Source organism: Caenorhabditis remanei, chromosome I, assembly GCF_010183535.1.
Source record: "Caenorhabditis remanei strain PX506 chromosome I, whole genome shotgun sequence".
NCBI classification, from domain to species: domain Eukaryota; kingdom Metazoa; phylum Nematoda; class Chromadorea; order Rhabditida; family Rhabditidae; genus Caenorhabditis; species Caenorhabditis remanei.
The window spans coordinates 16271418-16298986 of NC_071328.1; the positions used below are offsets into that span (position 1 = coordinate 16271418).

Below are 27569 nucleotides of genomic sequence, written 5' to 3' on the forward strand. Positions count from 1 at the left end.
CGCTTTCCGCCAAAAATTTTCCTATTTCCGCTTTCCGCCTTCCGCCTTCCGCTATTTTATGATTTTTTCCGCCTCCCGCCTAGAGAATATCAGATTGAAAAATATTTTTGCCTACTCCAATTTACTGATATTTTTTACGTTTTTTCGCAGCAAGACTATCAGTTTTTACCGAAAAAAACAAAATTTAACCATTTCAAGTGCTTTTTACAACAAAATAAGGCCAAAATAGTCTTCTTAAAAACGAAATTGTATTCCGCCTTCCGCCATTTGGCCTTTTTTTCATTCCGCTTTCCGCCTTCCGCCTTCCGCCAAAAAATTTTCGCTTCCGCTTTCCGCCGAATTTTTTTAGAATTCCGTCTTCCGCTTTCCGCCTTCCGCCCAAAAATTTCTTATTCCGCTTTCCGCCTTCCGCCTTCCGCAATTTCAAAAATCGCATTCCGCTCAACTCTGTCTCCAATTCTATCACTTTTCCTTAATTACCAACTAATTACCATAACTTATAAAATCCAATAATGGAAGCCAACAGTGAGAACGTGGCACTCTGCCGCATTGACAGCTTTCCAGCCCACAATATTTTATGGGGAAGACTATTCAATCCACTGATAAAATCAGATGACAATCCGACCAATGTCAGAATATCCTCCTGACTCTTCTCGATTCCTTTCCGATAAATTATTCGAAGTTGTCGAATGATTCCATTAATCAGAGCGGATAGCCAAAGATATAGACACCATTTGTAGAGTCTTGCCGAGTCGAATGAGAGCAGTTTGGCATCGGAAAGCCACGCCAACAACTCGACAACACCGTATACCGTGTAGATTCCAGTGACTGCGGCGCCCGTGAAGAATTCCATTGGGTCTCCGATTCTTCCTGAATTGAAGGCTTGAAGGATTTGACGACAGGATTTCAGCATTGAGGCATGATTGAATTGACGGGAGACGAGACGGGCGGCACTTAGTTGCTTCGCCAACGCCAGAATTTCTTTTGAGGAATCTGGAGACGTTGTGCTTCGTAATTGGAGATAGAAGGCCAGAGAACGGATGGCTTTGTCTCTTCCGGCATATGAAGAGAGTACTGTGGAGAGGTGGTCCATATTCGTGTTGAGATGCGCCAGGGTGGTGGAATTGACCATTTTGCAGAGCGTAACTGGAGAAAATCAATCAAAATTGATTAAAATCGGCGAAAAATCTAGAAGTAACGAGAAAAATTGAGTAAAAACGAGAATTTTCGAGATTACTGAGGCTAACTCAACTTTGTAGTTTGTAGCCAGTTAGCCTCAGTAAAATTTGCTGAGGCTAAGACTACGAACTACATAATCGAGTTAGCCTCAGCAAACTTCGAAAAGTGGGAATTTAATGGATTTCTGGGCAAAAAAGCTCGAAAATCTTAATTTTCAACGAACTTTCAGTTATTCTGAGAAATTATCACAAGAAAAATGGGAAAGAATGAAGAAATTTGAGCTTTTTTGGTTTTGCTGAGGCTAAGACTACAAACTATAAATTCTAGTTAGCCTCAGCAAACTTCAAAAAGTGCAAAACTAGCTTGTTTTACTTAAAAATACTGCCATTTTCTAACTTTTTAAGCGAGAAAAAGGTCAAAAAAGCAATGAAAAAGAGAATAAAAACCAGAAAAAATGTTGAAACGGAATTAAAATCGAAACGAAAAAAACCCTCCTCTCAATGGGGGTGTAAAGGGTGTTAGTGATAAAAGAATCGTGCGCCTTATCACTAGATTGTAGCCGTCTTCTCTTTTAGAAGACAATTTGATCATAAGGGCGGTTTCTCTCTGCGTCTCCAACTGTCTCCTCGACTACAGTGGACCTGAATCGTAGCTTTACCTGATTTAGTGGAGGGAGGCGGCTGAAAATCGAGTAATTCGGTGGATATTTATGTATTTTTAGAGCGAAAAATAGGTAGAAAAGAGGTTTTGACATCCTTATTAGCTATAGAATAGGAATTTTCGGGGGGTTTTTCATTGAAAAAAGAGAGGAAACAAGAACAGAGACAACAACAAAATAGAGGGAAACAGAGTAGATCAAGAAAAGTTCGGGCGGTAAAAAGTGAGGAATCGATCGGAAAAAATTAGAGCATACTCTCGATGAGAGTGTCTCTGAGTTGATTGCTGATGCTGGTCGGTGCTCCTTGCTCGCCGAGCTTGAAAATCGATTCGACAACCGACAGCTCTGTGGAAGTCGAGTCCAGACCACAGAACGCGACCCAATCGTTGACGACCATACCGGCTCCGATGAGCTCTGAACCTCTGTTGACTGTACCGGCGACGACTGGAATCTGAAGAAGAGCGGCGAGCTCTCTCTGGGTCTCTGGTGGAGTACGAGCAGCTACGAGGCATCCGTTAGAGCTGAGAGCACAATAGCTGCCGACGAGAGAGTTCTGAGCGAGAGACACACGGAATACCTCCACTTTCAGCACTTCTACGAGAGCCTGAAACAAGGAAAATCAGTAAAAATTGGGGATTTTCAGGTGAAATTACCTGCTCGGTCTCTGCGCTGATCTCTGCATGAACAATTGCGACGTGATCATTACACGCGATGACGTTTCCCAAAGCGGAGAGACGCTCGTCGACTCGACGAATGGCGACCTCGTCTGGAAGCGAATTTCGGAGATGTTGGAGCTCCTGATCGGTGGTGGCGTTTGGCACGAGAAGTCCGTGACGATTTCCTGGAAAAATTAGATATAAAACAGGGGTTTTGGTTAACTTTAGGGTGAAAAACTGAAAAGAAACCGGTTTTTCGCACAAACTCACCAACTGTAAGTCTTCCAACAATTCTTGTCGAGTTAATCGATGTGTGAACAACTGGAATCAGATCGCTAAGCTCCGCCTCCAAAATACTGTAGAAATTCTGTGTGCCACCGACGCCGACGAGACAATAGCTGTTGGTGAGTGTGCAGAACACACCGACGTCGTTGGATCCTTCGTAATCGACGCGAAGAGCCATGATTTAGCAGGAAACTGAAAGAAATTAGGATGAAAGTGAGGAAAATCGATAGAAATTGAGGAAAACGGGGAGAAAATCGATAGAAATTGAAGAAAACGGGAAGAAAATCGATAGAAATTGAGGAAAACGGGAAGAAAATCGTCAGAAATAAGAGTAGAACTCAATTTAAAAACACTATCTTTACTTGGAGAGGGAAAAGAAATAGAGACCATACTTCGAAATGTTGTGCAATATTGAACAACCAAGATATACCATATTTTGGCCTGTTTTTCACTCTAAAGACTCAAAAATTGATGAAAAAATCAATATTCTTAACGAAAACCCTTGAGAATGGATGAGAATCTACGAAAACTGACTTTTAGGCAGACTGAATATTGAGTGTGTCTAAAAATGTGTGGAAATGCAAACGCGCTCCATTGCACCCACTGAAAACGCGGAATTTCGGAGTGTCGTTGCAGATGACTTTGAATACATTTTGTCAGCATTTCTCGCATTTTCTTCGGATTTCCTTGATTTTCACCGTTTTTCTTTAATTTTTTCTTAAAATTATGATTGAAAATCACATTTTTATCAATTTTCACTATAGAATGGCTGCCACCGATGTCAAAAACACCGTCCCACACATGGATATGGACCGCGGAGGCGCGTTCGACTTCTCCAACTGTATTCGCAATCAAGCGATGTGTAAAATGGGCGCCAAGGCTCCACGATTGACGAGTACTGGTACCACTATTGTTGCCGCAGCTTATAAAGTAGGTTTTCCGAAAAAAAAACGAGAAAATTCAAGTTTTTCGTGGTTTTTAGGGAGGACTTGTGATGGGAGCCGATTCTCGTGCCACCGCCGGAAACATTATTGCCGATAAGCATTGTGAGAAGGTGCACAAGCTCACCGAGTCAATTTACGCTTGTGGAGCCGGAACAGCCGCCGATCTCGATCAAGTCACCAAAATGCTGTCCGGAAACTTGAGATTGATGGAGCTGAACACTGGAAGAAAGGCTCGTGTGATCACAGCTCTCCGTCAGGCTAAACAGCATCTTTTCAACTATCAAGGATACATCGGAGCGTACTTGTTGATCGGAGGAGTCGACCCAACCGGACCACATCTCTACATGTGCTCCGCCAACGGAACCACCATGGCTTTCCCGTTCACAGCTCAAGGATCTGGATCATACGCTGCTATTACCATTTTGGAGCGTGATTTCAAGCCAGATATGACGGTAATTTGTTGAAATTTTGAACTGTTTTGACTAAAATGAGTTTTTTTAAGAAAGAAGAAGCCGAGAGCCTCGTACAGCGCGCTCTCCAAGCCGGTATGCACGGAGACAATGCCTCTGGAAACAGCTTGAATCTGGTGATCATCGAGCCAAACGAGACTGTGTTCAAGGGACCTATTGTGCCAGACTTCTGCAAACGGCCAGAGCCAAACGATCTCACTTACAAGTTCCAGGCGGGCGCCACAAAGGTGTTGAAGCATAAGACCTACAAGTATGATGTCGTCGAGTCGATGGATGTTAGCCACTAATTCTTTCGATATCTTTTTGTGTGTATTTCTTCTCCCCATATTTATTTATTTTCATTTTTTTTCCCTGTCGTCGGTGATTACTATTTTCGGTCGTGTTTACGCATCCCCACCGCGCTTCATCCACTTGTTTTATAATTTTCAAATATAAAATATCGATTCTTCAATCAATTTTGTAAAGGCAGCAGATTTTCGTTACATTTCAGACTTAGAATTCGTAGAAATCGCGGAAAACGCGAAAAAAAACTATAAATTTGAATTCCCGCGCAGGGTTTGATGTGCAGGACACATAGCAAATAAGCTCCGCCCACTCTCCGCTGGCGGGAACATACAATTTTTAGCGCGTATTTCGCCGGTTTTGATGACTCAAATTTCAGCAAACAAACATTCTTATCACAACGGAATTCCAAAATTTCAGTTCTCTTATCAAATTTGCCATCATTTTCGCTGGAATTAGCCCTTTTTTGACGTGTTCCAATCAATTTTTGCAGTTTTTTACCCCAGTTTATTGTAGAAACCGGTTTTTTAATCATTCAAACTTTTCCAAGCGAAAATTTGCTTTTTCTGCCCTCAAACTATTTAGTAAGTTGCACCCTGGGCTCTCCCATGAACATGTCAGTTGCACCCATCAATCAGAACCGAAAATTGCGAAATACCACTTATATCTCTGGGTCTCTGTCTCTGTTCCACATCGGTGGCTTCCTCCTCTTGGGCCACAATAGCTTCTGCATTCATTTCAATCCTCACATACTCTCCCCCTGGCGCAGCGCTATTTCATCACTTTTTTCCGACCCTTTGCAATCGATGAGTTGGCCGCCGTCGCCGCTTGCTGGGGCGCTGACCGCTGTTGTCCTTCCATTCCACTCTCTACTCCTCGCCGTCGCCTCGTACATACATACACCACACAGCCCATTTTTTCTGTCCTTTTCCTCCTCAATTGCGTCGCGTTCCGCTCTTCTCTTGGTATTACTTCTCTCTTTTCTTGCTAAGCCCTTTTAGGCGCATTCTTCTCCTCCCTTCTTCTCTCTTTGCATCAATTTCTCGCCTCAATTCGCCTATTTTTTCCAATTTCCCTGTTTTCAGTGAGTAGAATGCGTGAGGTTATCTCCATCCACGTCGGACAAGCCGGAGTCCAAATCGGAAACGCGTGCTGGGAGCTCTACTGCCTCGAGCACGGAATCCAGCCCGATGGAACCATGCCAACACAGTCCACCAACGAGGGCGAGTCCTTCACCACCTTCTTCTCCGACACCGGATCCGGCCGTTACGTGCCAAGATCGATCTTCGTCGATCTCGAGCCAACCGTCGTTGACGAGATCCGCACTGGAACCTACAAGAAGTTGTTCCATCCAGAGCAGATGATCACCGGAAAGGAAGATGCCGCCAACAACTACGCCCGTGGACACTACACCGTCGGAAAGGAGCTCATCGACACCGTTCTTGACAGAATCCGTCGTTTGGCTGATAACTGCAGTGGACTTCAAGGATTCTTCGTCTTCCACTCGTTCGGAGGAGGTACCGGATCCGGATTCACCTCTCTTCTTATGGAGCGTCTTTCCGTCGACTACGGAAAGAAGTCCAAGTTGGAGTTCTCCATCTACCCAGCTCCACAGGTCTCAACCGCCGTCGTTGAGCCATACAACTCTATTCTCACCACTCACACCACTTTGGAGCACTCTGACTGCGCTTTCATGGTTGATAACGAGGCTATTTATGATATCTGCCGCAGAAACTTGGATGTCGAGCGCCCAAGCTACACCAACCTCAACAGAATTATCTCCCAGGTTTGTATTTTGACTGAAATCCTATAATTTATATTTCTGTTCCAGGTTGTCTCTTCTATCACCGCCTCCTTGAGATTCGATGGAGCCCTCAACGTAGATCTCAACGAGTTCCAGACCAACTTGGTGCCATACCCAAGAATTCACTTCCCATTGGCTGCCTACACTCCACTTATCTCTGCTGAGAAGGCGTACCACGAGGCTCTTTCGGTCAGCGACATCACCAACAGCTGCTTCGAGCCAGCCAACCAGATGGTCAAGTGCGATCCAAGACACGGAAAGTACATGGCTGTTTGCCTCTTGTACCGTGGAGATGTTGTGCCAAAGGACGTCAACACCGCCATCGCCGCCATCAAGACCAAGCGTACGATCCAATTCGTCGACTGGTGCCCAACCGGATTCAAGGTCGGAATCAACTACCAGCCACCAACCGTTGTGCCAGGAGGAGATCTTGCCAAGGTGCCACGCGCCGTATGCATGCTCTCCAACACCACCGCCATCGCTGAGGCCTGGTCTCGTTTGGACTACAAGTTCGACTTGATGTACGCCAAGCGCGCCTTCGTTCACTGGTAAGTTGCTCATATACATGTTCTAGATTCTGAATTCTGAATAATTTCTTTCCAGGTACGTCGGAGAAGGAATGGAGGAGGGAGAGTTCACCGAGGCTCGTGAGGACTTGGCCGCTCTCGAGAAGGACTACGAGGAGGTCGGAGCCGACTCTAACGAGGGAGGCGAGGAGGAGGGAGAGGAGTACTAAGCGATTTCCTCAACGATCGACACAAGATCCCCAACCCCTACCACCACCATCACAAAAACCGTCCCGTATTTATTTTCGCAGTTTAATCACCATAAACTCTTGTAATATAAAGTTTTTGCGATCTTTATCATCTGTAAAATGAACGAAAGTCGAAACACTTTACACATGTATATCGAGTAACAGGTGCACTTTCTATCGAGAGCCGCTCGGTAAACAGTTTTGGCCAAGAAAAGAACAAATTTGAACAGCTATATGAGCGGTGGTTTTCGAGACGTTTAAACGATCGGAAAACGAGAAATGTTGTTTCTAGGTGTAATGGCTGGGCATATTATTAACGGAAATTCTGCGACGATTCCACGTGTCGGTGATGAGGAAGAAGGCGTCGGACAGTTGGTTTTGGATCTACAAGAGAAGGGAACGAACTTTGTGTTGTTGAAGAAGACACCACAGATATTGGAATTGCAGACGATTTTGAAGGATAGGTAAGGCTCTGGAAATAGGAAATATCGATTGAAATGATGGGAAATATCTGAAAAATTGAATAAAACACTGAAAATTCGCCTAAAATCGACAATTGCGATGTGAGAAGCAAAGTTGTCGGCCGAAAATCGATAATTCAGCTAGACAGGTGCTGAAAATTGAGTTTGTGACTGAAAAATAAAAGAAAAACGCTTGTTTCAATGTTTTTTTCAGGGCAAATTTAAATTTTCTGTTGAAAATCCGGAAAAAAACGAAGAAAATCATCATTTTAAGCCAAAAAATCATTAAAAACGGCCGATTAATCACTGTGTTGATTTTTACTGAGGCTAACTGACTACAAACTACAATTTTGAGTTAGCCTCAGCAAAACTGAAAAAAAGTCAATTATGACAGTTTTTGATGATTTTTCGGCGCTTTTCAACTCGAATTCAGTGTATTTTATACGAATTTCTAGCTGAAAATCGCATTTCCAGAACCACAAATCACTCTGATTTCGTGTTCAACGCCGACCGTCTAATGCGTCTCGTCATCGAGGAGGGACTGAATCATCTACCATTCACGGAGCACACGGTGACCACGCCCACCGGATTCAGATACGAAGGAATACAATTTAATCGTGGCAATTGTGGAGTCTCGTTGTGTCGAAGTGGAGAGGCGATGGAGGTCTCACTGCGACAATGTTGTCGGTGTATTCGTATTGGAAAGATTTTGATTGGTACGGGAATAAATTCAAGATTTTCATGAATTTTAAGCTGAAAATTGGATTTTTCTACTATTTTCCACTCAAATACATCCAAAAAATGAGCAAAATGAGCTAATTTCACATGCTGATTCAGTTTTGTTGTCTGTTAGCCGCAGGAAACGGAATTGCTGAGGCTAAGACTACAAACTACAAAGTTGAGTTAGCCTCAGCAAACTTCTAAAAGTAAGAATTTATTGGATTTCTGGGCAAAAAAAAGCTCGAAAATCTTAAATTTTAACGAATTTTTAGTTATTCTCAGAAATTATCAATAGAAAAATGAGAAAAAAAGATAAATTTGAGTTTTTTGGTTTACTGAGGCTAAGACTACAAACTACAAAGTTGAGTTAGCCTCAGCAAAAACAAAAATCCACATTTTCGTTGGAATTGCTTGATTTTTAATAATTTCCGCTCATAATTCAGCCTGTTTGCCCGATTTTTTTCGAATTAATAGCCGATTTTCTTTCAAAAAACTGCTATTTCCACGCAAAATCGATAAAAATTCCAATTTCCCCTCATTTCCAGGTGACGAGCAGAAGGTGTTGTACGCCAGACTTCTTCCAGACATCAATTCGAGACGTGTCCTGTTATTGTACCCGACGATAGGGTAAGACTACAAACTACAACCGGAGCATGAGAAGAAAACCATGAATTTTGAGCCAAAAATCGTTAAAAACGGCCGATTATGCACTATTTTGAGTTTTACTGAGGCTTGATGGTTTTTGATGATTTTTCGGCGGTTTTTCACACAAATGTAGTGTAATTTATCGATTTCAAGAGGAAAACTCACAATTTTCAGCTCGGGAACCACCGTATGCAAAGCGATCGAAGTGCTCAAAGAGGCTCGTGTGCCGGATGAGAACATCTACCTCGTCGCTCTCTTCATCTCACCGACCGGACTCAAAAATATAACCCGAAAGTATCCATATATCACTGTCGTCGCCTCCGACATCACCTCTCTCTACCCGAATCATTTCTCCACTTCCTATTTTGGAGCCGTCTAATTTCTCTTCTTCTGCTCGTTGAGGCTAACCTGGTTTTTGTAGTTTGTAGTCTGAAATTAATTTGTTGATTTTCTCTCTTTCTGTCAGTATTTTTATTCACTTTTTTCCCACTTCAGATCTTCTCCCTTCTCCCTTCACCTAGTTTCTTCCTGAATTTGGCATCATATTCAAATCCCGAAAAAATTGCATTTTTGTAGTTTGTAGTCTCTTCTTTTTTCATGTTTCTCTGTTGCTCTTGTTTTTCCTCATTTTTCTCGTATTCTGAAATAAAATCCCTGTCAAGTTTTCAGATTTTTCAGATTTATTAGAACGCCACGCCCCCACCGAATGGATATAGTTTAGACACCTTTTGAGACTAAATATTAATAATTTATGGACCACTTTGGTGCCAAAATGTTTTGAAACAAAAAATTTTGGTTCCTTTTTGAAATTTTAGAATTTGCTGAGGCTAAAAAGTTTATAGTTTGTAGTCAGTTAGCCTCAGCAAACCCTTCTCGACTGAAAAACATGTGTTTCCGGTTTTTTTAAACTTTAGAATTCAAAAAAATCCAAGAAAAAAGTATATAGAGGTTGACACCGGAAATTCTACGACAATTTTCTTCTTTTTTGAAAAAAAATTGTTGAGGCTAAGCGACTACAAACTACAATTATTACTTTTAGCCTCAGTAAAAATGAGTAATTTTTAATTGAATTATTATGAAACAAGGAATGTTTTATTACTAAACTAATTAGGAAATGGAGATTTTATTATAAGAATTTTTTGCAAAAAAACATTTTTTTCGTTGGAGCGCGCTATCTTTAGAGGAGTATATCTCAAAAGTGGGCGGAGCTAACAAAAAGTTGTCAACTACAAAAATGTAGAGCTTGTTTTGATCTACAAGATAAATATAAATTCGAAACAAAAAAGTGCTGACTGAAGTCGTTACGGGCTCTCAAAGTCTTAAGTCATCTCATATATTTATTATCAACAAAAAAAATTTCAGACAACTTTTTTTCCCCGTTCAATTTTTCAATTTTTTAAGTGTTTATTTGGTGTGATGTATTCAATAACCAAAAATACAACAGTATTTCTATACAAATAAATCCTTTTTTTCTCTATTGAAATGTAGATTTTTCGAAATGACGGGAAATATGACAATCGGAACAAGGGGGGAAGAGTCTATTTGATTCAAAAGTTGAATATTGGAATTTTGTTTTTTTTTCGTATTTTTTCTATTCAAATACTTGTATTTAGATACATAGCTGAGACTGTTAAATGGCACATTTTGTAAAAAAAAGTTTTTTTTAAAATTTCTCTACTTTGAAAACCTTTTACAATTTTCCGTAATATTGAATACTTTTCAATTTATGTTAGTTTTGTAGATCAAAACTAGGGCTACATTTTTGTAGTTGACAACTTTTTGTTAGCTCCACCCACCTTTGAGATACAGACGCTCAAACACATACAATACTCTCTCGTCTCAAATGCTACCATCTTTAAACGCTTGTATCTCAAAAGTGGGCGGAGCTAGAAAAAAGTTGTCAACTAGAAAAATAGAGAGCTAGTTTTGATCTACCAAACTATCTCAAATTCAAAGTTGTGGGACAAAATGAAATCCACTAACGAGCTTTCAAAGTTATCCAATTTCTCCCTGTTCCTCTACTAGCCATAACATCTACATCTACTTCACATAGCCCACGCTTGCGCCGAAGGCGCGCCAGTTTCAATTTATAGAACATTCTAGCGCCGAAGGCGCCCCAGCTATGTTCTTACAACAGTTTTTGGTCAGTGTAACTTGTGTTACAATGACCAAAATTTTGGTTAGTGTAAAAAATTTTTTGCATTTTTCGTGGATCAACCTATATTCAAATTTTATATATGATTATAAACAGGAATTAATAGTCCATTTTGATATATTTTGTCGACAAAGAATGAATGAGGAATTGAAATTATCTCTTCACTTTCGCTGCTTCACTATCATCAATGAGATATCTTGTAAGATGAGAAATCAATTGAACATAGTGAAAAGAAGGGGAAAAAGAGAAAGAAGAAGTCTCTTAGGGAATCCAAATTGATAAGAGATGGATCGGAATGGGCTGATGATCCAAGAAAAGGAAAGAAGGTGTTTCTTCCTTTTACACAAAAGATCATGTACTTTTTAAAGTCTATTATCCATTGATTCATTTGATTTACCTTCTATTTGTCTCAAAATTAAGATCGCTTGAGATAGCATTATTTGAGATCCCATCATGGAGTTTCTTGCCGACCAAGTTTTTTAAAATTTATATTAGTTTTGTAGATCAAAACGAGGGCTACATTTTTGTAGTTGACAACTTTTTGTTAGCTCCACCCACCTTTGAGATACAGCCGGTTGAAGTTACTGTAAAAATTTAGTCAGCGTAAATAAAATTGAGTGGGATTGAGAGCCTGTCCTGGCTCTATATTTTGCTCACTTTTTTTGAATTTATGTTAGTTATGTAGATCACATCTTGCTCTACATTTTTGTAGTTGACCACTTTTGCCTAGCTCCCCCCACTTTTGAGATATAAGCCTTTGAAGATGGTAGTTTTTGTTATGGAGCGAGCGCACTGAGGAAGGGAGAGAGAGAATGAGGAGAGACGCAGAGAAGCGAGGAAACGCTCGGTAGCTTAACTTCAAACGCTTATATCTCAAAAGTGGGCGGAGCTATCAAAAAGTTATAATTTACAAAAATGTAGAGCTAGTTTTGATCTACAAAACTAACATAAATGAAATATTTTTGAATAAAGAAAAATAGTGTAACGGACTTTCAAAGTTGGTCTATTTTAAACTGATCATCAAGCGGCGTATTATGACTAATGTCAAACAATTTTTAAATTTAATTATTTTTCTTTGTTGTTGCAAGCCGTTCAGTCACCACATTGTAAATTTTTTTTGTTTCCGTCTTCTTTTTCAAAAAAATTCCTTTTGAAAAACTAATAATTTTTGTCAGTGTACTGAGCCCCGACTGGGTCTGAGGTCCCTCCGCTACAGTTTTAACTATACAAATGTATACTCATTGTGTAGATCAAATCTCGCTCTACATTTTCTTAGTTGACAACTTTTTGATAGCTCCGCCCACTTTTGAGATATGCGCCTTTAAAGATAGCCGATGTTGAAGGCGCGCTCTCTACACTCTATTCTTTAAAGGCGAATATCTCAAAAGTGGGCGGAGCTATCAAAAAGTTGTCAACTACAAAAATGTAGGGTTGGTTTTGATCTACACAACTAACATAAATTCAGTAGACTTTGATGAATACGGGAAGTCGTGACGGGGTCTCAAAGTCAACCCCGATTTTTACAATGACTAAGTACACTGACAATTTTTGTCAGTGTAGACTCGAAAATTTCCAATTTTTTTTGAAAAACTGATTTTTCGCTCTATTCTACCCTAATTTAAGCGCATAAATTAAATTCTCTGGGGGAGGTGTGTGTATTCTGGAACACTATGAGCACATCCCCCCTGTAAACAACATCTCGATCACATTTTATTCAATTTTTTCCCTTTTTTTACTCCATTTATTCATAAAACATTCCATATATATTTATACTACATCATCTGTTTTTTCCAGCTAATCAAACAATTGCTCATCCGTCCCTCCCCCTCCCTCAGAGAGCTCCCAGTACCCCGTCCCAAAATTAACGGGCGGTGCACAATCCCCAATTGTCAATACTAATTCGGATACATTCTCTATTCTATATATTCTATATCTATATATTTATATATTCCTGAAATTTTCAAAAAAAACATTTTTCAAAAAAAAAATTTCTTCGAAAATTCTCAAACCCCAAGAAATGCGTGTCAATCATTATGTTATGGTATCGTGTTTGGTGTTTGGTGAGTTAAAGAAAATGCGCCGAAGGCGCGCCAGCTTCGAAATTGTGCGATGGCCTAGTTTTTCACTTTATTGGTTTCCTGGCTACCACTGGAATTGAATGAAAACGCGTCAAAGGCACGCCAGCCTAAATTTTTTGCTTTCTCTAGTTCACTGACACAAATTTTGAGAAAAACGCGTCAACAGCGCGCCAGATTGGTAAAATTTTAATAGCGGCCGAGTTTTCAAGAAATTTGGATTCCTAGGCCATCACTTCAAATTTTTAGGAAAACGCGTCAAAGGTGCGCCAGTACGTCCAACGTGTCCTTGTGGCCTAACTTTCCTGATTTCGGATTTTCAGGTAATCGCGCCCACGGCGCGCCAGACGGTTTTTAGTATGAAAAATGCGGCTAACGCGCGCCAGCTCCTTGAGGGCCTAACTTTCCAAATCTGTGAATTTCTAGGCCACCCTTTCTATTTCCAGGAATCCTGGTGAATATCTATGTGATAATCCGTCTGAATATCGGTGTCAACATTTTTGAATATTTACAAAAAATTCAAAATTTGAATCACGTGCCAAAATGTGAAATCGACATGGATAATCTGCTGAATTTTATCGATAATCGACACTTTTTGGAGTTGGAAGAGAAGGAGATGAGAAAAGAGACGGTGGTGCACGAGAAGACGATTCAAACTATGCTTTTCGCGTTCCCCGGAGCCGGATTAGGTGAGTATCCGGAAATGCGTCAAGGCACGGGAAGTGCGCAAACTAGTCAAAAGTGGGTCAGAAATCTCCAAAATCATCTTAGAACTGAAAAACCGCAAACGCGCCAATGCACCGAAAATGCGCCAACTCACCAAAACTGCGTCAACAACCAATTTTTGCAGGAAACAAGCTTTTCGAAGTGATTTCACTCCTTGGAATCGCTGAAACTCTTCAGAGAAGTCCTGTCATCAATGCGACCAATCCGGATTACGTTAGCACTTTGTCGAAAAATATTCAGCCGATTTTTCCGAAGCTAGTGGAGCAATTTCAGTTGAAAATCATACCGGTAAGTCTTAAAAAGTTAGAATCCGATAAAAAAAGCAAGATCGAAAAATGCGCTAACAAGTCTGACACTGACGCGTTTTCGGTGCAACTTGACGCGTTTCTCGATACTAAAATATTTTCAGTTCACCGCCATAGCTCATGAGCACACCAATTGGGGAGCATGTTGTAAATTTGACAATCCTGCGAAGTTCATAAATCGATCGGAGCAACACATGATGCTGGATGGACACTATTTTCAGGTATGACACGAGAAACGCGCCAGCAAAATGTTAGCTGACGCATTTTCAGAGCTACAAATATTTCCATCATATGCGACCGAAAATCCGGGAATGGTTGGCGCCAAGCAAGTTGACTGCTGTGAGAGCTGAAATTTTACTTCCAGCAAAGTTTAGAAATGATTTGATGTGAGTATCAAGAAATGCGTCAGCGGATCTTGCACGAGAAACGCGTCAGCACACCCATTGTTGACGCATTTCTCGATTCTTTCAGAATTTGCACCCACGTGCGTCGTGGCGACTTCCAATACGATGGAGTTCATCAGCCATCGGATGCCACCTTCACACGGGCGGCCACCGATTTTTTAGTGGAATTCTGTAAGTGGGCGGAGTTTCGAAGATTGTAGATCAATTTCTGATTGTAGATCAAAAATCAAGTCCGAAAGTAACTGTGGTAGTGTTGGGAAATGATATCGAATTCGCGCACACTGTATTCGAAGGTGGGTCGAGAAATGCGCCAACTAAATGTTTGCTAGCGCATTTCCGGATACTTTCCAGATCGCACAGACAACTACAAATTCCTTCAAGAAACAAATGGCACACGGTACAACTATACTCTTCCTACAGTATCCCCACTCTATACGGTATGTGTGCACGGGAAACGCGCCAGCACCTTCACTGACCCAATTTCAGGCAATCTTGACACCAACTTTAACGCCAGAGATTGATTTGGGATTTTCAAGATTATTTTGTGATGTCACGTTGATCACAGGTACAGTAATCCGGGGAAGAAAAATGTGTAGATAAAAAAAAACATTCCAGCACCGTCATCGACATTTGGCTGGTGGCTCTCATACCTGTCGAAGAGCAAGTCTACTACATATTATCGGGATATCACGGAGTCGAAAGATGGGGTAAGATCGAGAAATGCGTCAAGGAGGTGGCTGCTGGCGCATTTTTGGTGCAGATAGCATGTTGTTGCACGAAAAATGCGTCAGTGACCGTCACCTTGGCGTGGTTTTGGATCTCAATGATTTTCAGGTAATCGGAGAGATGCGAGAAGAAGATTTCTACCCACCGGAATGGGTAAAACTGAAAACAGACCAATTCGGAAGGATTAGCTCGTTTTGATATTTTGATCTACAATTTTTTTCCAAATGCTTCTACCAAACGTAACGGGTTAATAAATTATTTATTATTTTCTTTTTTTTTTGCAACGTGAAATTTTTTTTGTGAAATTTTCATTTTTTAAAATTCATTCCCAATTTTTTCTACACAAATCCAATGAGTTCGAATACGAAAAGTACGAAGGTAGTACAGGAGGAGAGCGCGTTCGAATCGGTAGGCACAGGAAATGCGTCAGTGAAGGTTGGGTTGGCGCGTTTTTGGATCTCACCGGATCTCACCGAAAACGCGTCAGCAAATGTTTTCTGGCGCCTTTTTCGATCTGATACCTCCAACTAACCTGTTTTCCGCACAGACATCCATCATCTTCTCCTCCGTAATGATATTTCTATCGTTGCTCATCATATTGCTCAACTGGCGTCTTTCCCGTCGAGTCCTCGCGAGAAAAAAGCATCCGACAGTCCGAAAACTTCGAAAAATGTTGATAAAAGGGCGGTCGGCGGTGAAGACGGGCATTCTGACACCCATTGAGACGGTTATTCTGGCACTGGAGGCGGGAATGACACTGGAAGATGTACGGTTGGAATATGTGAATGCGAATGGGACGAGAGAGGAGATTTTGGAGTGAGTTGGGAAACGCGTTAGCACGAAATATGCGCCAGGTCACTAAGAATGCGTCCACACCAAAAGAACGCTTCAAGAAAGGTTGAAAAGCTTCTAATAATATCAGCACAGAAAACGCGCCAACTCACCGAAAACACGTCAGTGAAGGCTGGGTTGGCGCATTTTGGGATCTCACCAAAAACGCGCCAGCACTCATCAGAAACACGTCAACACTCGTTTCAGAAGTGTGTTCGGGAAGCTGGCGGACAACAAATTCTTCGCCCGCCTCATCTCGAATAGTCGTTTCATGGAAACCGGCTACGCGAACGAGAAGATTTTTCTGGATTTGTGGAAGAGTGAGAGCTATCGGGAACTCGTACTGACGGTAGGTCAAAATACGGGCGGGTAGATCAAAACGTTTTTTGACCACAATTTGATTGCTGACGGGGACATAAGTGGGGTCATGTTTAAAGCCGCATATCTCAAAAGTGGGCGGAGCTAGAAGAAAGCTGTCAACTACAAAAATGTAGCCCTTGTTTTGATCTACAAAACCAAATAGATCAAAAACAGAAAAAATAAAAAATTCAAAAAAATTGACCCCAAGCGGGATCGAACCCGGGTACACCCATCTCATAGTGGTGTACCTTGACCAAAAGACCTTCGTGACCAAATTTTTGCTAAAAATGTGGTTTCCGTCATGGAAAATTGGGTTTTGGGTAGTTTTTAATGTTAGAAGTAAAATTTTCCGGTTATTTTGATGTAAAAATCACGTTTTGGCGTTATAATTGGGAATTATTCAATTTTTTCAAATAATTTCAAATAATTTCTCACTTTAAAGGCGCATATCTCAAAAGTGGGCGGAGCGAGGAAAAAATTTTCAACTACAAAAATGTAGCCTTTCTTTTGATCTACAAAACAATATAAAAATTGAAATTCTTTGGCAACACCTGAAATAGTGACGTGATCTCAAACAATTTCCAACTTACACTGACAATTTACACTGACAAAATTGTCACTGTAAGTTAGATTGCGTGTATCTCAAAAGTGGACGGAGCTATCAAAAAGTTGTCAACTACAAAAATGTAGATAATGATTTGATCTACAAGAGCCATATTATTTCAAAAAATATTTTCCAGACCCAACGCCCGGAATGCCCGACTCAAACTTTCCAGCCATCCGCCCTAGTGGATCCTCTGATCTCCCAAAGTAAAAACCCGCCAAGTACCACTGAAATCGACACCAAAGCAACCAACACCACTTCACAAGCCCCGCCCCCTCCCGCGGACCCAAAACCGAAAACTCAAAGAAAATCGATAATCGACAAGACTGCGGCGGCGTTGCTGCACGAGGGAAAACCACTGTTGTGTTCGGGCGGTGCAGATGATGCGATTTGATCTACCGCCGGTAGAGGTAGATCAAATTTACTTGTGTGTAGATCAAAACAAAGAATTTGAATTATTGATTGATTTTTATTGAATAAAACAAATAAAACATGCGATTTGTACACGTCAAATAGATGGGATATCATTTTTTGAGAGAGAGAAAGAGACCATTTTTTGGGGAGACAGGGGGATGGGGTGCCTAAAGTAGAATTGATAATAACCGGGCGTCACACACACAAAAAAACGAAAAAAATAAAAGAAAAATAATAAAAATGTCAAAACGGGTGTCAAAAATAAACATAAAACTTTAAGAACCCGTGAGACATGATGGTGGCCTAACTTTTTCAATTAGTGGCCTAGAATTTTTTCATGATTTTTTTGTTGGGAAATGTTAAGAAAGGTCTATTTGATATCTGTGCAAAATTTCAAGGGTCTACGACGACATTGCGCTAAGTTACGAGGCGAGAAAGTTTTGTAGATCAAAAGTTGTAGATCAAAACTTTGAAGGGATGTAACTCGGGGAATAAAGGTACCAGAAAGTTGAAAATTGGCGAGAAGACTAAATCTGACATGGGCTATCGAATGGATATACTTTTAGCTAAATACTCAGAATTTTGATTTTTTGAATTTTTTCAGATTTTGAAAATTTTAACGTCATTTGATAGCCCATGTCAACTTTAGTGTCCTTACAAGATTTCAGTTTTCCAGGATCACTTTTCATCGAGTTATACGAATTCAAAGTTTTGATCTACGTAGATCAAAACTTTGAAACGGTGTAACTTGGCGCCAATATGTCATATAAAGCTGAAATTTTGCACAGATACTAAATTTGACCTAGGAATTCCGAAAATGTAAAAGTTAGGCCATCATTTTATATTTTATGGAAGAAAACTAATCTAAGTCAATATATTTCCAAGTCTTTGATTACTCCTGTTTGATCTGCACCTCCTCATCCACTTCCATCTCTTCAACCTTCATCTGATGACGTGAAAGTGAAAGATTCAATGGTTCCTGTGGTCCCGAACTGATCCTCCGCGGTCTTTCCAGAAGAGAAGCAATCGATTGATGACGTTCGATGAATTCTGATTTCTGTGATGTGGCACTTGATGACGTGGCAGATGGGGGCGGAGACAGGAAGGCGGGTGGAAGGTAGACTGGTTGAGGGATTCCCAGGAGTTGGTTGGGTGAGAAATTCTGGAAAATGGGGACATATTTTTGTTCAGAATGTCAAGTTTGGTGTATGCGCCAAATTTCAGGTTCCTTGGATAAAATAGAGCTGAGTTATAGGACTTCAAAGTTTTTGACGGAGCCGCGACGCGACCGCAACGCATCGTCGAAACTTTGAAGCTTCATAACTCATCATTAGAGTGATCTAAAAAGTTAAAACTTGGTGAGAGATCTGAAACAGGAACGGGCTTCCTGATAAAACCAAAACCTGATAAAAAACTAGCTAAAATTCCAATTTTCAATTTTTGATCTACATCGAAAATTTGCGATATTGACTACGTGACCTATTTGGTTCGATTCAGTGTGTTTTATTTGGTATCTACACAAAATTTCAAAAAAAATTTTTTTTTTTTGGACCACATAAAGCTAAGTTACACCGCTTCAAAATTTCCAGCGACCGGTCGAAATTTTGAGTGGGTGTAACATAGTGATGTGATAACTTATGAAGTTGAAATTTTGCGAGGGTACTAAATATAAGAATCTCTAAAAGATAATATAAAAATGACCAACCTGTGAAACATGTCTGAGCCTGTCATTGTGCCACTGTCTCAACGATCGGACATCCTTGAATAGTGAGGGACCGACGAGTAGTGGTTGGACACCGCCGACCTTTCCAAGTACTGACCATAGCTGGTCGGATAGTAGGAGAGGTTGCTGACAGTCTGGCATAATATCCGCTTGACAGACAGCGATCGCCGTGAGAATCGGAATGGATTGAGGCGGGAGTTGACGGATTCTCTCGGATATCGATTGGATGATTTGTGGAATCATTGGGTTCGACGAGTTCTGATCGTAGGCTATACCTCCTGGTGGGAACGAGAGCGAAGAGGTCGACGAGGCGGCGGACGCCAGGAGCATCACGTCGAATACACTGTTCTGAAAATTAAGAAAATTTTGAAATAATTTTTAGTTGAGTAGACAGAGAAAGATATCACAAGTAATCTGTCGAAATTTCAAGCCGTTTGAACTAACCGCCGCTGAGTTATGACGCTTCAAAGTTTTGAGCGCGCGACGCGTGCTGCGTCGCGGCCGAGATCAAAACTTTGAACGCTTATAACTCAGTGGCTATTGGCCCTAGAGTCATGAAATTTTGTGAATAGACTAAATCTGATACGCTTTATCGAATGAATGTAAATTCATGTAGATCAAAACTCGGAAAATGCGATTTACCTGCAACAAATGCACCCGATGTGCTTGAGTGATTGATAAGAATGCTGGGATAGAGTTGGCAAAGTCGATGGCAGCTTTCAGTGGGATCACGATGAAGTTGGAGGAGATGGGACATCTGTCGGTGTAGATTGGTCCCGTGCACTTTTCGAGCTGTAAATAGTAGATCAAATTTAGGTTCGTTGGAATGGTAGTGTCTATATCAGGGTTCTTGCAAAATTTCAGGTCTTTTGAGCTATTCAGAGCTAAGTTACACCGCTTCAAAGTTTTGACAATGCGTCGCGTGCTGCGTCGCGGTCAATTGAAACTTGAAGTGGTGTAACTTTGCTCAACAAAGAGCTGGAAACTTGAAATTTTGGTAGCAAACTGTCTAAGACCTGCTCCACATCTTGGACCAAAAAATTCTGGAATTTTTTTGACCTACCGTATTCTGCAAGACTGCAAATGCGTGATTCATCTTATGCATGACTTCTGACAAGTTCTCATATTGAATGGCGATTTGATCTCTCTGTGATTGGACATTCGTCTTCTGCATCTCTTCGAACATACGTGCTTTCTCACGTTTTGGGACACGACCGAATCGGACGGCTGGAATAGTGAGTATGAAATTTTTGACACAAGAACAGGAGAAAAAGTCTTGTAACTGAAAATCCCAGAAATTACAAGGAATTTGAGCCAAAAATCAGAAAAATCCGTCAAAAACCGATCAAGTTACACTCATTCTAAAAATTTGCTGAGGCTAACTGGGAAGAGACTACAAACTACAATTTTCAGTTAGCCTCAGTAAAAACTGAAAGTCGTTGTAACTCAGTGAGTTTTCAAGATTTTTGAGTGGTTTTTTGTGTAGAATTCATAGAATTTTAAAATCTTCTATTTTGGCACAAATAATTGAAAAAGTTGATTTTTGCATTTTTTTTTGGAACTATTCCAGATTTTTGCATATTTTCTTAGACAATCAAGTAGTCCAACTCATTTCACACATTTTAAGACAAAAATCACAAAAATTCTCAAAAAACTGACCAAGTTACACCCGTTTTAAGTTTTGCTGAGGCTAAGACTACAAACTACAAATTTTAGTTAGCCTCAACAAAATTTCAAAGTGCTCTAAATCGGTCAGTTTTTGACGGATTTTGATAATTTTTGTACCAGATTGTCGGATTTTTGCTATATTTTCAGATTTGAAGCCATTTTTGTTTCCCAGAACCGTTTCCTAAAACCCAGTCTCTTATCTATCAAATAGGTATGTTCGTGTCAAAAATTGGAAATTTTTTATTTGTCTAATTTTTCCTAATTTTCAAGAAAATCTTATTCGAAATTGAAAAATTCAAGATTTTCAGTCCCTACACAGTCTCCTTCCCTTTGATATTTTTTCTTCCCCTTCGCTCCACCGAAATAAATCTTCATCTAAAAAAATGCCTTCCTCTCCGAATAAAAAATTCAAGAGAAGACAAAGAGAATTTTCATTGTAAAGACAAAGACCCATTAAAATCAATTCCCTTCGCTCTCAGCCACCTGGAGGCAGAATGTTGCACTTTTTCCCTGATGTTGACCTCTTCCGATTCCCTTACACACATGTCTCTTTTTCGCGCGCAAAACAGACATTTTTGAGTCATTTGCACTTTGTGAGAACAAGAAACAGATGTCGGAAGACATGGAGGGTAACATGTGTGTTGTTTTAATTCAAAAGAAGTTGAGAAATGCTTGAATTTAAAAGTTTTGACACAAAAAAACATGCGAAAAATGATGAAAACTAAAAATCCCAGAAATTACAAAGATTTTGAGTCAAAAATCAAAAAAATCCATCAAAAACTGACCCTTCAAAGTTTTTGCTGAGGCTAACTGGGTAGAGACTACAAACTACAATTCTCAGTTAGCCTCAGCAAAACCTGAAATGCCGTTTTTTGACTGTTTTAAGCGGTTTTTTTGTGGAAAATAATTGGTAAAACATGAAATTCAGAAATTCGCCAATATTTGAACTAAAAATCAGAAAAATCGTCGAATTACAGACACTTCTAGTTTTGCTGAGGCTAACTCATTTTTGTAGTTTGTAGTCAGTTAGCCTCAGCAAAACTTAACATTTTGCTGAGTTTTCTACCAATTTTTCTCGTTTTTAGTGCAAAATGAGCAGAATTTTTTGTTCTAGCATTTATAGCTACACCGCATCAATATTTTTTGACAGAATTGATTTCTGAACATCCCGAAAATCAAAAAACCATAAAATTTAAGCCATCACCAACATTTCTAGCCAAAAACTACTTGAAACGGTCTAGAACTCGCTGAATTACACCATTTTCAATTTTTACTAAGGCTAACTCATTTTTGTAGTTTGTAGTCGCTTAGCCTCAATAAAAACTAGAAACCATCGTATCTCACCGAGTTTTCAACCGATTTTCTCCGTTCTTGGCTCAAAATGCTCCAAATTCAATTCCCCATATTTCTACTCACCATCCCTAGACATTCCAACCGCCAAACACTTCTTCAGCCGACAGCATTGACATCTATTCCTGTTGTTTCTCAAGATAAGGCAGTCCTCGACTCGAGTGCATGCTCTGTATTGGATTTTTTGTTGAATGGAACGGCGGAAGAAGCCCTGCAAGATGATTTGATCTACCGGATGATTTATTTCCCGCGCCCGTTCCGTTTTTTCGTTTCGAATTCTCTCCCCCTCTCTCTGCACCTAATTACCCAATTTCCCCCCTGTCGGAATTCAATGCCATTCACATCAGACAAAAAACGGACGGTCTGAGAATTGATTGACAACTTCTTACCTTGCATCCCTCGCATGCGAAAACACCGTAATGAAAACCGCTGGCCTTGTCCGAACACACTTGACACAGAATTGTGCCTGCGGATGTGGAGGCGTTCTCGTCTTTTGTGATGGAGGTGGTGCCTGGAATAAAAAATTAAGATAGATTTTGTACAGTTGGAAAACGACTGAAATTCTGCGTATTTAGAGCCAAAAATCCAAAAAATCCATCAAAAATTGACCAAGTTACACTTATTCCAAGTTTTGCTGAGGCTAACTGGGTAGAGACTACAAACTACAATTTTCAGTTAGCCTCAGTAAAAACTGAAAATCGTTGTATCTTAGCGAGTTTTATAGATTTTTGAGTGGTTTTTTGTATAGAATGCATAGAATTTGAAAATGTTCTATTTTGGAACAAATAATTGAAAATGTTGACTTTTGCCTTTTCTTTTGGAACTATTCCAGATTTTTGCATATTTTCTTAGACAATCTAGTAGTACAACTCATTTAACACATTTTAAGACAAAAATCACAGAAATTCGTCAAAAACTCGCAAACTTACGCTCATTTAAAGTTTTGCAAAAAAAATGAAAAATTGATTTTTTTTTTGGAACTATTCCAGATTTTTTGCATATTTTTTTCAACAATCAAGTAGTCCAACTTATTTCACACATTTTAAGACAAAAATCACAGAAATTCGTCAAAAACTCGCAAACTTACGCTCATTTAAAGTTTTGCTGAGGCTAACTGACTACAAACTACAATTTTCAGTTAGCCTCAGTAAAAACTGAAAATCGTTGTATCTTAGCGAGTTTTATAGATTTTTGAGTGGTTTTTTGTATAGAATGCATAGAATTTGAAAATGTTCTATTTTGGAACAAATAATTGAAAATGTTGACTTTTGCCTTTTCTTTTGGAACTATTCCAGATTTTTGCATATTTTCTTAGACAATCTAGTAGTACAACTCATTTAACACATTTTAAGACAAAAATCACAGAAATTCGTCAAAAACTCGCAAACTTACGCTCATTTAAAGTTTTGCAAAAAAAATGAAAAATTGATTTTTTTTTTGGAACTATTCCAGATTTTTTGCATATTTTTTTCAACAATCAAGTAGTCCAACTTATTTCACACATTTTAAGACAAAAATCACAGAAATTCGTCAAAAACTCGCAAACTTACGCTCATTTAAAGTTTTGCTGAGGCTAACTGACTACAAACTACAATTTTCAGTTAGCCTCAGCAAAAACTGAAAATCGTTGTAACTCAGCAAGTTTTTGAGATTTTTGAGTGGTTTTTTGTGTAGAATTCATAGAATTTGAAAATCTTCTGTTTTGGTAAAAATAATTGAAAATGTTGACTTTTGCCTTTTCTTTTGGAACTATTCCAGATTTTTGCATATTTTCTTAGACAATCTAGTAGTACAACTCATTTAACACATTTTAAGACAAAAATCACAGAAATTCGTCAAAAACTCGCAAACTTACGCTCATTTAAAGTTTTGCTGAGACTAATGACTACAAACTACAAATCTCAGTTAGCTTCAGCAAAACTAAAACTTTGTGTAATTTGGCTTGTTTTTATCCAATTTTTCTGATTTTTGTCTCAAAATGTTTAGAATTTCATAGGCTTCTAGTCAAAATAGCATTTCCATAGTTTTTATTCCAGCAAGTTATCAGAAAGCCTCTGTGACTTTGGTCAGTGTATTTTGTCAGTGTATTGTTGGAATTTTTAGTTGCAGGAGTTCAGTAGGTCAAAACTGATCACTCTCTTTCTGTTTGAAGACAGAATTTGAAAGTTTTCTTTATCAAACTTTCATTTCATTCAGCCTTGAACTGAAAGATAGTCTCTAGAAGAAATTTCGAAAATTTTCCTTTTCAATTCTGCAAATTCCCACCTGCGGCCCCCCGCCAAAAAAGAAAATGAGATAAGGGAAGAATGGAGGTGGTGACCTTCATTTAGAGGAAAGAGAAATCGGAAAAAAGGAAAAAAAAGGACCAAAATGGGGCCATTTCGAGATATGCTGAGGCTAAGCGACTACAAACTACAAAAATGAGTTAGCCTCAGTAAAAATAGAAAGTGGTGTAACTCGGCTAGTTTTTGACGGATTTTTGTGATTTTTAGCTCAAAATGTGCAAAATTTCACTGGCTATTTAGTTATCAAAAAATTCTTAGAATTTTATTTTGGTCAGTGTATTTTGTCATTGTACTTTGTCATTGTAATTGTGTCAGTGTAACTCCACATATGGAATATTGGTGTCAAGGCTAGAACTACAAACTACAAAAACCCCTAAACGCTCTTCTAGATCTGACCTACTTTTGAACCCCTTCTTTTCCATTTTTTTGTTCTATTTCGAATAAAAAACCAGTCTGTGTCCTTTTCCAATCGGTTGGGTCGGGAGGGAGGGAGACCATCGGAATTGCGCAATTTCAAAATTCTGGCGCGCTTGCGTCGTCGAGTCGCGACCTCTAACCATGAATCACCTCAGCCTCCTGCCGACCGGACGAAAAATGGAGAACAAAAAACGACGGAAGAAGAAGAGGTCAGACAGTATAAGGGTGTCACATGAGTGTGTCAGATGACGTGGATTGGCAGATTGAGAGAGAGACGGAATTCGTGGAAATTCTGTTTTTTTTTGTTGGGAGAGGATCAATGATCAGAGGAATAAACAGTTTAACGTACTAACACATTTGAATTGGAAAATGTTTTTGGCGCGCTGAAGAATTTAAATTTGGTTGAGAGAAACTAGTTCAGTGTGCCAAGGACAGAGGCTATTTTGGGTTACAGTGACCAAGTTAGAACAGAGGTTATGACAACAAAATAAATTGAATATTAAAGAATGAAACAAAACTACACTGACAAATATACACTGACAAAACTACACTGACCAAATACACTGACCAAAGTCACAGAGGCTTTCAGATAACTTTTTGAATTAAAATTTATGGAAATGCTACTTTAACGAGAAGCCCTTGAAATTCTAAACATTTTGAGTTAAAAATCAGAAAAATCCGTCAAAATCTGACTGAATTACAGCAATTTCATTTTTTGCTGAGGCTAACTCATTTTTGTAGTTTGTAGTCTTAGCCTCAGCAAAAATGAAACCGACTGTATCTTGGCGAGTTTTATTCCTAATTTTGTGATTTTTGTTGTCAAATACGCGGATTTTTACGGGCTCTTAAATAGATGAAAAAAATTAAAGGATTTTTTTTGTTTTTGAAAAAAAATTTTGTCGCTTTTTGTGAAAGAATGATCATTCCTGAGTCATTCGAAAAACAAAACGGTCTATAACTCATTGTTACACCTTTTTACTATTTAAGCGGTGTTTAAGACAATTCCCAACATTTCTAGGAAGAAATTACTCAAATCAAACAAGAACTCGCCAAGCTACCCCATTTTCAATTTTTACTGAGGCTAAATCCTTTTGTAGTTTGTAGTCAGTTAGTCTCAACAAAACTTCCCCCATTCCTCATTTTCTCGTCTATTTTTTTATTATTTGGTTCAAAATCTCGCATGACGTGGCACTGATCATTTCAATCTATACACTGACCAAAAAGTAGGTCACAAAAACAGTGTGCGCAGCGCCCCCCGCGCCTCAATCGGTTATACTAGTAAACAGAAGAGAGAGAGGAATAGTGTGTGGGATGGAGAGACGCAGAGAAAGAGAGGATGACGTGAAGAAGAAGATGGCATAAAAAAACGAAGAAGAGATCGTCTTCTTTCTCAAATCGAGGTCATCTTTATTTTAGGTTGATGAGTGGAATAGGGGGACACGTGGAGAAAAAACGAGAGAGCTATGGGTGTACAGTAACCCTGATTGGAAATCGGAAAAAGAATTTTGAGCCAAAGAGAGGAAACCGGATAAAAAATACACTGACAAAAATACACTGACAAAATACACTGACAAAATTACACTGACCAAAGTCGCAGAGGCTTTCAGATAACGGTCTGTGTTAAAATCTATAGAAGTGTTAATTTAATGCAAAGCCCTCAAAATTCTGAACATTTTGAGACAAAAATCAGAAAAATCCGTCTAAAAATGACCGAATTACATCGTTTTGAAGTTTTACTGAGGCTAACTGAGATTTGTAGTTTGTAGTCTCTTCCCAGTTAGCCTCAGCAAAACTTGAAGTTGATGTATCTCAGTTGATTTTTGACGGATTTTTATGATTTTTGTCTTAAAATTTGTGAAATGAGATGGACTACTTGCTTGTTTAAGACAATGTTCAAAAAATCTGGAATATTTTTCCAAAATACCAAAAGTCAACTTTTTCAATCATTTGTGCCAGAAATAAAAGATTTCAAAAGTCTATACATTCTACACGAAAAACCGCTCAAAAATCTTTAAAACTCGCTGAATTACACCGGTTTTTAGTTTTGCTGAGGCTAACTGAGAATTGTAGTTTGTAGTCCCTTAGCCTCAGCAAAACTTGAAACCTTCGTAACTCCGCTAGTTTCCAAGATTTTTCAATAATTTTTTCTGGATTCTATACATAATTTTATCCTTTATAACATACCTTCCAGCGGTCCCAACTCGCTATACTGGTCATCACTGGTGGTGGAGACCACCAGCGACTGGATAGCCGTCATATAGAATGTGTCGATTGCAGGTGTCGGTATTTGGACTGTGGCACGTGGAATGACTGGACGGAAGGCAGAAGATGGAGATGGACTCAGAAGAGATGAGGCAGGTGGAGATGAGAATGAAGAAGATGAAGCAGTCGGAGAGGACTGGAGATTTGTGAGGAGTGAGAGAGGAAGATGGCATGGAAGATGACTTCCAGTTGATGAGAGGTCCATGGTGTTGGTTGTTCTGGAATTAATAATAGAGGTGTGGTAGATCACAAAAAAACTTTAAAATGGAAGAAAACGATGATTCTAGCGATTTCGAGTTGAGGCTAAGACACTACAAACTACAAAAATTCGTTAGCCTCAGTAAAATAGCTCTTTTTCGTTGATGGAGTTTAGATACGGTGAGGAAGGAATTTTTGGGTGGTTTTT

At 39.5% G+C, this 27569-nt stretch overlaps 8 protein-coding genes across 8 annotated transcripts; 4 read left to right on the plus strand and 4 right to left on the minus strand.

Annotated features, from left to right (window-relative positions):
* Window positions 1-487: 487 nt before the first annotated feature.
* GCK72_003429 (uncharacterized protein) lies at window positions 488-1132 on the minus strand (the record flags this gene model as incomplete). The annotated part of the gene is made up of 1 exon (XM_003097285.2): window positions 488-1132. One exon carries the CDS (start codon window positions 1130-1132, stop codon window positions 488-490), a length of 645 nt encoding a protein of 214 aa, XP_003097333.2.
* Window positions 1133-2081: 949 nt separating this feature from the next.
* GCK72_003430 (uncharacterized protein) lies at window positions 2082-2956 on the minus strand (the record flags this gene model as incomplete). The annotated part of the gene is made up of 3 exons (XM_003097281.2): window positions 2082-2441; window positions 2491-2678; window positions 2764-2956. 3 exons carry the CDS (start codon window positions 2954-2956, stop codon window positions 2082-2084), a joined length of 741 nt encoding a protein of 246 aa, XP_003097329.1.
* A 587-nt stretch (window positions 2957-3543) lies between these two features.
* Window positions 3544-4479, plus strand: GCK72_003431 (uncharacterized protein; the record flags this gene model as incomplete). The annotated part of the gene is made up of 3 exons (XM_003097266.2): window positions 3544-3708; window positions 3761-4174; window positions 4225-4479. The coding sequence occupies 3 exons, from the start codon at window positions 3544-3546 to the stop codon at window positions 4477-4479; spliced, it is 834 nt and encodes a 277-aa protein (XP_003097314.2).
* Window positions 4480-5555: 1076 nt separating this feature from the next.
* GCK72_003432 (uncharacterized protein) lies at window positions 5556-6839 on the minus strand (the record flags this gene model as incomplete). Its single annotated transcript, XM_053724052.1, has 2 exons — window positions 5556-6091; window positions 6323-6839. 2 exons carry the CDS (start codon window positions 6837-6839, stop codon window positions 5556-5558), a joined length of 1053 nt encoding a protein of 350 aa, XP_053592697.1.
* GCK72_003433 (uncharacterized protein) lies at window positions 5568-7014 on the plus strand (the record flags this gene model as incomplete). Its single annotated transcript, XM_003097296.2, has 3 exons — window positions 5568-6260; window positions 6306-6826; window positions 6882-7014. 3 exons carry the CDS (start codon window positions 5568-5570, stop codon window positions 7012-7014), a joined length of 1347 nt encoding a protein of 448 aa, XP_003097344.2.
* Window positions 7015-7329: 315 nt separating this feature from the next.
* GCK72_003434 (uncharacterized protein) lies at window positions 7330-9237 on the plus strand (the record flags this gene model as incomplete). The annotated part of the gene is made up of 4 exons (XM_003097280.2): window positions 7330-7496; window positions 7968-8209; window positions 8759-8840; window positions 9033-9237. The coding sequence occupies 4 exons, from the start codon at window positions 7330-7332 to the stop codon at window positions 9235-9237; spliced, it is 696 nt and encodes a 231-aa protein (XP_003097328.2).
* A 4407-nt stretch (window positions 9238-13644) lies between these two features.
* GCK72_003435 (uncharacterized protein) lies at window positions 13645-17438 on the plus strand (the record flags this gene model as incomplete). Its single annotated transcript, XM_053724053.1, has 12 exons — window positions 13645-13777; window positions 13939-14102; window positions 14224-14340; window positions 14390-14505; window positions 14591-14694; window positions 14742-14816; window positions 14875-14960; window positions 15010-15088; window positions 15139-15230; window positions 15797-16065; window positions 16288-16429; window positions 17181-17438. The coding sequence occupies 12 exons, from the start codon at window positions 13645-13647 to the stop codon at window positions 17436-17438; spliced, it is 1635 nt and encodes a 544-aa protein (XP_053592698.1).
* A 912-nt stretch (window positions 17439-18350) lies between these two features.
* Window positions 18351-27368, minus strand: GCK72_003436 (uncharacterized protein; the record flags this gene model as incomplete). Its single annotated transcript, XM_003097272.2, has 7 exons — window positions 18351-18620; window positions 19164-19529; window positions 19824-19973; window positions 20245-20408; window positions 22266-22410; window positions 22589-22710; window positions 27086-27368. 7 exons carry the CDS (start codon window positions 27366-27368, stop codon window positions 18351-18353), a joined length of 1500 nt encoding a protein of 499 aa, XP_003097320.2.
* Window positions 27369-27569: the final 201 nt, after the last annotated feature.